The following is an 11,159-nucleotide window of genomic DNA, read 5'->3' as shown; positions in this document are numbered from 1 at the left end:
AAAATTATATAATATTCATAAATTTAAAAATAAAATATAAGGACAAGAACGAGGGTAGATACATAAAAAAAAAAAAATAAACAAATATGTATATAATATATATATATCTACATATATGTATATATGAACAAGGATATTAAAAATAAAAAAAAAAAAAAAAAAAAATATATATATATATGTATATATATATTTAAATATATATATAATTGCCTTAAAAAGTGGCCAATATATATTCATTCATTTTTTTTATTTTTTTTGATAAAAGGTGCTACAAGATGAATACATATATATATATATATATATATATATATATACATATATTTTGAATTTTTTTTTTTTTTTTTTTTTATAGTTCATATATTTATAAATGCTACCCATCGAACTATTCAAATATTCATTCTTATCACAGTATTATTATTTTTCAAATCTTTGTATGTATATAATATATACTTGTTATAAAAAAAAAAATTACAGTTTTGTAATATTATAAATATTACATATTCCTTTTTTTTTTTCGAAAAAAATTTAAATGTGACCCAAATTATATATATATATATATATAGTTCACAATAGTTGTATTTATATACATACATATATAAATACATACATATATATTACATATGTACATAAAATATTAATCTTTCTTTTTTAATTTGTTAAAAATATTATTTATTCAACATAATATGCACACAAAAATTATGGAACGAATTTTCAATATTATATTTTTAAGAAATAATCTTCTTATATAATATATAAATATATATATAAGATTTATATAATGTATATATAATATTATATATATATATATATTATAACATATAAAATATTGAAATATCAATGTTTCATGCGCTTTAACATTATTTATTTATTTATTTTTTTTTTCTTTTTCCTTTAAATATTATAATATTATTATAAACAAAAAAAATAAAAAATAAAATAAATAAATAAATAAATAAATAAATAAATAAAGATATATATATATATATATATATAATATAATAAAATCACTTAAAAAAGGAAAAAGAGAAATATAAAAATATATATCACTTTATATTATATATATAATATATATATATATATATATTATATTATATTATAAATATATATATCAATATATAATATATAATATATATATATATAATATACGAATATTATTGTAATATATAAATATATATATATTATATATATAAAGTATTATTAAATATACATAATATAATATTATTAATTATATAATATATATATATATATATATATATTATAGGTATAATTATATTATAATATATTAAATGTTATAATCTTGGGAAGGGGAAAAAAAATGTCAGTAGAAAAAAAAAGAAAAAAAAAAAGAAAAAAAACTATATGAATATTTGTATACATGCATATAAAAATCATATAAATATAAAATTAATTTAGTAACTCTCTTCTTTTATTTAAAGTATAAAATATAAGTATTATATTATTATATAAAAATTAATAATCATATAATTATATATATATATTATATATATATAACAAATAAATATATTAAATATGGTAAATTAGTAAAAGAAATTTATGTAATTTACCAAGTATATACATATATACATATACAAATATAAAATATGTTATATATATATTATTTAAATGTATATTTTTATTCATATACCAATTTTATAAAAGAATGATAGAAAGAAAAAATATGATTTCTTTCTTTTTATATATAATTGCTTAAAAGAAAGTTATATATATATATATATATATATATATACTAATTTTTTTTTAATATATTTGATTGGAACATAATCTAAATAATATTTGAGGAAAATAAAATAATATATATTAAAAATTTAATATATATATATATTATATATATATTATTTATTTATCTTATGTTTCTTATACATATATATATATATATATATATATATATATATATATTATATTATTTATAACATTTTTCTTCAGTTATTTATTCTTTATCAAATAAAATATTATTACATTTATCAAAAAAAAAAAAAAGAAGTCAAAATAGGATATAATCAAATCAGATATAATTTTTTTTTTTTTTTTTTTTTTTTTTCTTCGCATATTTTATAACGTATATTTATAATTTATTTTTTTATTACTCCCTTCCTTTTTTAATTGTACTCCTTATTTTTATTTGTATAATATATATAAGTATGAAAAATAATAGACCACGTTTCCATAGAATAATTTATTTTATATTTCTTAAATATTATGTTCACAATTTGTTTTAAAAAAAAAAAAAAAAATTAAAACATTGCATACTTACATATATGTATGTATGTATGTATATTATGGTAGATATAAAGAAAAAAGAAATATATCTATATATATATATATATATATATATATATATATACATGAAAATGTATATTTGTATAACATCATATGTTTTATTTTTATAAATATGTAGGAAATGAAATAATATTTATTAAATATTAATATATAATAAATAAAAATAAAATGTACTTTTATAATATAACATACATTAATACCCTTGCTTATATTATAAAATATAAATAAATATAATTATATATATATATAAATATATATTAATTTATTTATTTATATTGAATTATTCTTATTAAAATTTTATCATATATATTTTTCTTTAAAGAACAAAACCTTCTCCTACAACCCTCCCCAAAAAAAAAAAAAAAAAAAAAAAAAAAAAAGTAGGAAATTTATTTTATAAAAATAATTAATTTTTTAAAATTATTTAAAAAAAAAAAATCGTAATATAATAAACATATAGAGGGGTGCAAAGAATTGTAAAATTTTTATATCGCTACACATATTGCCGTCACTCGAAATTATAGTTTATATGTATGAATTTATAATTATTCTCTTTCTACAATACGGATGTAGAATATTTAAAAAAAAAAAAAAAAAAAAGATGTTTGTTGTTTAAAAAAATTATTTAAAAGTAAAAATAGAATGGAATAAGATAAAATATATAAGATATCTTTATAATATAATACCTTTTTCTAAACATATAAAAAAATAAAATAAATAAATAAATAAATAAATGTATATATAAATAAATAAACAAATATATAAATAAATACATATATATATGTATAATTTTTCGTTTACACGGTATCATTCGTTACATCCGTATTCGAAAGATACAATTCTTTTATTCGCTGTATTGTTTTATCCATTATACGGTGTAGTGATATAATACCTAATAAGAATCCTTCATCATTTTGGTTTTTATTTAAGCTTGCATGTGCAAAATCAATTATATATACATGAACACTTTTAATAATTTTTTGATTTAATTTATTTTGTAAGATTATATTTCTTTCTTCATTTGATAAGGATTCATAAAATACTTTTTCAATGTTCAACTTAAAGTTTAATATTTCTTCAAAATTAATTTTATCTTGATCACACAATTTATTTTTTTTGTCTTTATAATAGAAGGAATTATTGTGTTCATCATTTGAGATCATATTTTCATTTGATAAAGATATATTTTTTGTTAATTCATTTTTTTCTATTTTATCTTTTGATGAATAATTATCCTCATTTTCTTTTTTTGAAGGATCTGAATCGAATACAAATAAAAGGCTTGTTCCATAAAATGCAAAATAATTTTGTTCTATAAAAAAGATTTTCATTTCTTCTAATATAATAAGTATTTTTTTTATTAATAATATAGATAACTGTATATTATCACATGCAGTAAAATAAGATATAAATGCTTGTACAAAATTATCATCATTTTTTATAGAATGTGCATCTTCTTTTGATATAAAAAAAGGTTCTTTCTTTTTTTTGGACCATCCTATTAAACTAGTTAAATGAAAACCATGTGATAAACATGATCGATTTTTTGCTTTCTCAATCTTCTTTTGTATAGATTCTTCATTACAATCATCACCATATAATCTAATTCCCATTTTGATATCCATAACACATGGATGTCTCATCGAACTTAAAACATTACTTAAACATATAGCAGTTTTATGTTCTTCTTCTACTTCTACATCTTTTTCTGCTTCTTCTTGAATATTTTGATTTATATGTAATGGATATAAAGAATTATCATTTTCTAACACATTATTTTTTTTTTCATTTGATGATGAGTTATATATCATATTATTCGTACCATCATTTATTTTATCATTGTATTGTATAGATTCATTATTTTTAAAAATCTTCGATGAAGACCATTCAATATATGTCTTTTTCATATAATCCATAAATGTATTATTCGTAATATTATGATTATTATTATTATTATCATCTTTACATTGTTTACTTTGTTTTTGACGTATGCTATTAATTTGATTTCGCTTTAAAAATATATGATAACATGGGACTGTAAATTTAATAAATTGTTTACATAGAATATGTTCACGTTCTTCAAAAGGTAGTTGAATAGATACATTTTCTATAGTTTCATTATTATCTAATATGGACGTATAATTGTTCTTGGTTCTTGAAATATTTATTTTTTTTAAACAACTAAGATATAGCCAAGCATAAAAGAAGGCTTCAGATTCGGAACATAATTTTATAATTTTGGTAATTTTATTATGTACCGGTAAAATCCATTGATTTCTATGACCACTTCCATAAAAGAATATAAAACCTTTTTTTATTTTGGTATATATATTAAATGTATTTAATACCTGATTTTCATTATATTTAAGATTGGTTAAATCACAATTCATATAATAATTATTTATATAATTTTCGTTTGATGTATTATGGCTCTCCAGATGATTATCATCATTAATATGTTCTAAATCGGCATATGGTATTATATGTGTATTATTAATATTATTTATATTTTGAAGATTTGATAAATTATAACTCAATAATTTGTTTTGATTAGTTTTAATTGTTCTGTTAGATTTATTTTTATTAGAATTCAAATTTTCATTTTCTTCATTTGTATCAATTTGTGTCCTATTCATTTGTACAGGAGCATTAAGATTTATATCATTTATTTGATTTTTTCTTTTCTTTTTATATGTTTTTTTTTCTGTGTGCACCATATTATTATTGTAATTATTGTAATTATTGTAATTATTGTAATTATTGTAATTATTATTATTGTTGTTGTTATTATTATTATTATTGTTGTTATTATTAGGTGAAGTGTTATATATATTATTCAAGCCACGATTTATTTTATGTTTTAATTTATTTAATAAAATTACCTTTCTTCGATTACAAGTACTGCTACAAGAACTACTATAATTTATATCATCATTTGATAAATATAGATCACTTTGTGATATATTAGATATAGTAGTTGAAGAATCTGTATATTTAAAATTTTTTTGTTTTATAAACATATCTTGTAAATTCTTATTAGATATATTATTAATATGTTTTAATTTGTTTAATTTATGTTGCATATATGAATTCATAATTTCATAACTATTAAAACAATAATCATTTTTTCTAAATTCTGATGATCTATTAATTTTAATTTTAATTTTTCTTTCTGGATTGATTTCTCTACCTTCCAATTTTTTTTTTTTTATAAATTCATTATAAGTTGGTAATTCGATATCTAAATGGTATGGTTCTCCTTTTAATACGTTTAAAAAATATTTAATAACTTTATAAGTAGAATAATGTAACAATCCACTGGTAATTAATTTTTTAGTTCGTGAAACGATATTATTATTTGTATGTAATCTTCTAAAATAATAATTTATATCTTTATTTTCATATTTATCATATGAGGAATATTTTAATTTATAAAAATTTGCATGATCACTCATATTTTTTTTATTTATAAAATTATTTTTAGGGTAATTCAGAAATTCATTCTTTTGAACACAATTTGTTGAAACAAGCGATTCATACGTTTTATTACTTTTTAATTTTTCATCTATATTGTTATCTAAATTGTGATTATTCAAATAATGTTTATCATACATATCATTCGTATTATTACTACCATTAATAAGTTGTGCATCATTCATACTATTATTACCATTAATATGTTGTGCATCATTCATACTATTATTACCATTAATATGTTGTGCATCATTCATACTATTATTACCATTAATATGTTGTGCATCATTAATACTATTATTATCATTAATATGTTGTGCATCATTCATACTATTATTACCATGAATATGTTGTGCATCATTTATATTATTACTACCATGAATATGCTGTGCATCATTCATATTATCACAACGGTTTACATTCTTTTCGTCGTTTTTTTTTTTTTTTTCTTCATGTGCATCCAAAAACCTTTTCGATGAATCTTGATTAGAAATACATTCCTTCTGATTATTCAAAATATTGGTTTCCTTATTATTTACATTATTTTGATACAATTTTTTAATAAATTCTTTATCAGTCGTTGTGCTTTTATTTTTCTTTATTAACGCTTTAATACATGCTAAGGCACATTTTGGTAAATAATTTAGGTTGTATCCACCTTCCAAGACTAAAATTATTCTACCATTACAAAAAATATTAGCAAAATGTTTTAGTTGAAATGTCATCCATTGATATAAATTATGTGTCAAGTTACATTTGCCTAATGGATCATTAATGGATGCATCAAATCCACAAGAAATAAAAATAAATTCTGGTCTAAATTTTTCTAATATTGGTAACAATAAATATTTAAAAACATAATATACATCACAATTATTATAGCCTTTTTCTAATGGTACATTAATATTAAATTTATATCCTTCTTTTTCTCCTAACTCATTTTTTGCACCAGTTCTAGGATAAAATAAATTTTCTTCATATCTTTTTCTAGATTTTTTATTTTTTCTTTTATATTTTTTATAATTATTAGATGTTTTTTCGTATTTTAAGTTTTTCTCTAAATTGGATATTTTATTATCACCATATATTTTGTTATCACCATATATTTTGTTATCATCATCTTTTTTGTTATCACCATATATTTTGTTATCATCATCTTTTTTGTTATCATCATATATTTTATTATCACCATATATTTTATTATCATCATCTTTTTTATTATCACCATCCTTTTTATTATCATCATCCTTTTTATTATCATCATCCTTTTTATTATCATCATCCTTCTTAATGTCATATTTTTTTTTCTTCTTCTTTTTATTGACATGTCTCTTTTTCTTATTCTTTTCTTCCACCTTTTTATCAAATCGATGTATGGAGAAACAAAGAACATCCTTGTCTCCATAAAATATTTCCTGAGTCCCATTATCATGATGTACATCCCAATCAAATATAAAAACTTTTCTTATCCCATATTTCTTAAAAATATATTTACAAGCTACACTAATGTTGTTAAAAATACAAAATCCCGAAGGATGGCTCCTACTACAATGATGTCCAGGAGGTCTAATAGCCGCGAATCCACAATTAATATCCGTAAATGTGTTCACATCATTACAATCATCCATACTATAAACGGTCGAAGAATAACTTCTATAAGGTAAATTAAAAATATCTGAATTATTACTATTGAGGAAAGAATTATTTTTATAATTCTCTTCATAATTATTTGTATAATTATCATTTTCACATATTTTATTTAAATACTCCGTTTCTATTACATTTGTATTATTACAATTTATTATTTCATCTCTGTTCTTATCCTTATGTATATTTTCTTCATCATTCTTAAAACAATTGGGAAGAATATCTTGATGATTACTATTATTCGATATACTGCTTAGCTTATTATCCATGCTCAATTTTTCACATATACTTAATTTATTAGATATAGCAGAATCGTTATTTATATTATTATTATTATAATCAATACTATCTCCTTGATGTATTTCATTATAATAAGAATTATGGCTACTATTCGATTGGCTTATATAATCCTTTTTCTGATTAATATTATTCTCTTCATTATATGATTCGTTTGTGTGTTCATCCTTCTCATTACCAAAATTATAATCAGCCGCTTCTAAATCTAAATTATTTTCTTCAGATATAATATTATTATTCATATTAATATTATTTATATTATGTATATCGTTTTGCACGTCTATTTCATTCTTATAATTATATACAGAACAATTTATATTATTATTATTATTATTATTATTATTATTATTACTATTAATAATATTATTATTATTTTTTTTTTCAATTTGTTCATGATATGTATTCATTTTATATACATTCTTATTATGATTCAATAATGCAAAATCATTAAACGTATCGTAGGTAGTACATTTCCTATATATACTACTCTCTGATTTTGAACGTCTCAAAAATTTTTTATGATACATATTATTAGATTCATAATTTCTTTTTATAGAATTTGTATTCACATTTTTATAAAAATCATAATTATAACGTAAAGACTTTTTAAAATCTATATATTTAAATTTATCTTTTTTATCACATAAAATAACATCACATAAATTTAATAAACCGCCAATAGCCCTAATAGAAACAGTTCCTGTATATGATGTATAATACGTATCGTGTTTATCAAAAGGATATATAACACTTTGATTATTATGTTTTAATTTTTTTTTTAAGGAATAAAATATATTATTAATATGTGTACTTGAATGACATTCTCTAATTTCATCATATAAAGCTTCTCTACATTTTATTTGAACCATTTTATTTATTAATTTCTTTTCTTTTAAAGCTTTAATAATGCATTTAATACGATCTGGACTTTCTACATGATTCTCATCGAAATGTAATTTTTCACACATATATTCTTCATCACAAACAAATCCTATACAATCATATTCTACATTATTGTTTAAAAGGTTTAGCTCTCTTATTTTCCTCATTTTTTTTTTTAATCTTTCTTTCTCAAAATTTTTATTATTTTCAAAATAATTTCGAGTATTTAATGCTTCTTGAGATATATCATGTGACATTTGAAGTGACATTCTTCCTTTCAAATTTGTTTTATAATTTTTATTACTAGGAATGTTATGATTATAAATATTAAATTTATTATTATACATTTCATTGTTATAAATTTTATTATTAAAAATGTTATTATTAAACATATAGTCGTTATCATATAAACCTTTATGTGACTTATATATATATTTTTTTTTGGTAGTACTATATGATGAACTGTACATTTTATTTTTATTAAGCTTATTATTTATTTCATCATTATCCATACATAAAAAGTAATCGTTTGGATTTTCTTTACTATTAAAACTTGTAAAATCATCATTACCTTCATATTCAATATAAAAATTTTTCTTTTTATGTATGTTGGCATCACTATTATTTTTTAAGGAAATTAATAATTTATCTAATATATATTTATTTTCATTAACTTGTTCATCATTACTAAAAAGAGAATCATTTAGGTTTTCTTCTGACAAGGACTTTTTATTTCTTTTGATTTTCTTAACGTTATTTATAAGACCTGATTTATTTTTTTCACGTTTTTTATTTTTCTCATTTTTTTTATTTTTCTCATTTTTTTTATTTTTCTCATATTTTTTATTTTTCTCATATTTTTTATTTTTTTCATATTTTTTATTTTTCTCATATTTTTTATGTTTTTCATATTTTTTATGTTTTTCATATTTTTTATGTTTTTCATATTTTTTATTTTTTTTATTAATTGATAATTTTTTGGAATATTTCTTATTTAGTTCACCATTTTTTTGGTTTTTTTTTTTTTTTTTCTTTTGTATAAAATGATAATTAATTTCATTAATTTTTTTTTTTATATATATTGGAGATGTGTTACTTTGTGGGCTTAGCTCACTATTAAAACTGTCAAGAGAAATTTTCTTCTTTCCCTTTTTAAAATTCTTGTATCCTATAATGACAACATCACTATTATTTTGTTTCTCGTCATATATTATATCCTCATCATATGGTAACTTATAATCATAATTTTCAACATTATCATAATTTTCAATATTGTCATAATTTTCAATATTGTCATAATTTTCTATATCATCATAATTTTTTTTATCATCATAATTTATTACTTTATTCATATTCTGTTCATTTCTTCTATATTTATTATATTTCCTATCTGTCGTATTTTTACTATCTAATGGGTGTGTTTTATTTTTCTTACTTTTTTTTTCATTATACAATAAATTCGATTGTCTCATATAATTGTTTATATCATTTATACTTTTATAACTATCGACAATAAGATTTTTAAAGATGTTATCTATTTGTGGAGTTTTGTCATTATCATCAGATGAATTATCGTGATCAATATTTAATTTTGCATTCTCATTTTTTTTTTTATGATTTGTAATTTTTTTTTTCATAGTTGAATGGTTCGAGCTCTTACGGTTAATTTATGATGTTAACATATACTTAATATGTGTTGAACGATATATATATATATATATATATATTAAAAAATAAACAAAAAAAAATATATATATGTATATAATAAGATATAATGATGAAAAAAAAATAAACAAATAGGCAAACAAATAAATAAACAAATAAATAAACAAATGAGTAATATATATATGTATATGTATATATATATATATATATATATATATATATGTATATATGTGTTTATGGTTGTGTATACTTATTTTTTTAATAAGTTGTATTTGTTATTACGCACATGTTTCTTATCATCTCTTTTCTTAAATATTCCTGGAGACAGAACTCTCGAATATTATACATCAGGTTTATTCATTTAAGATAATAAATATATTATGATATGGTGGTAAGGACAAGCAAAAAATGAAATAAAATAAAATAAAATAAAACATTAATAATAAAAAATAAATACATAAAAATAAAAAATAATAAAAATAATAAAAATAATAAAAAATGTAAACGCTTTGGGTGTATAATTATATATATATATATATATATATATTTCTAGAAAAAAAAAAAATTTAGACAAAACATATATTTTTATACATATATCATCATTTATTTTTCATAATTTGTATTAAACTTTAAAAAAAGAAAAACGATTAATGTGTACACACATAGTTATAAACATACAAGAGAAATAATATATATTTTTTTATTTTTATGATTTTTTTAAACATTATGTTAAAATATCCTATAGGCAAATTTTGATACATATATTAATTAAATACTAAAAAAATAAAGATACATAGAAAAAACATAAATATACAATAGTAATAATATATTATATACATTTACATATAATATACTGAAAGTAAAAAGGAGAAAAGTTATATAATTTTATATGCATG

At 18.3% G+C, this 11,159-nt stretch overlaps 1 protein-coding gene across 1 annotated transcript; it reads right to left on the bottom strand.

Annotated features, from left to right (window-relative positions):
• Positions 1–3,095: 3,095 nt before the first annotated feature.
• Positions 3,096–10,235, bottom strand: PF3D7_1008000 (histone deacetylase 2; the record flags this gene model as incomplete). The annotated part of the gene is made up of 1 exon (XM_001347327.1): positions 3,096–10,235. The coding sequence occupies one exon, from the start codon at positions 10,233–10,235 to the stop codon at positions 3,096–3,098; it is 7,140 nt and encodes a 2,379-aa protein (XP_001347363.1).
• Between the last annotated feature and the right edge of the window lie 924 nt (positions 10,236–11,159).

Source organism: Plasmodium falciparum (genome assembly GCF_000002765.6).
Source record: "Plasmodium falciparum 3D7 genome assembly, chromosome: 10".
NCBI lineage: Eukaryota > Apicomplexa > Aconoidasida > Haemosporida > Plasmodiidae > Plasmodium > Plasmodium falciparum.
The sequence above is the reverse complement of the archived record's forward strand: the minus strand, read 5'-3'. Positions and strand labels throughout refer to the sequence as shown.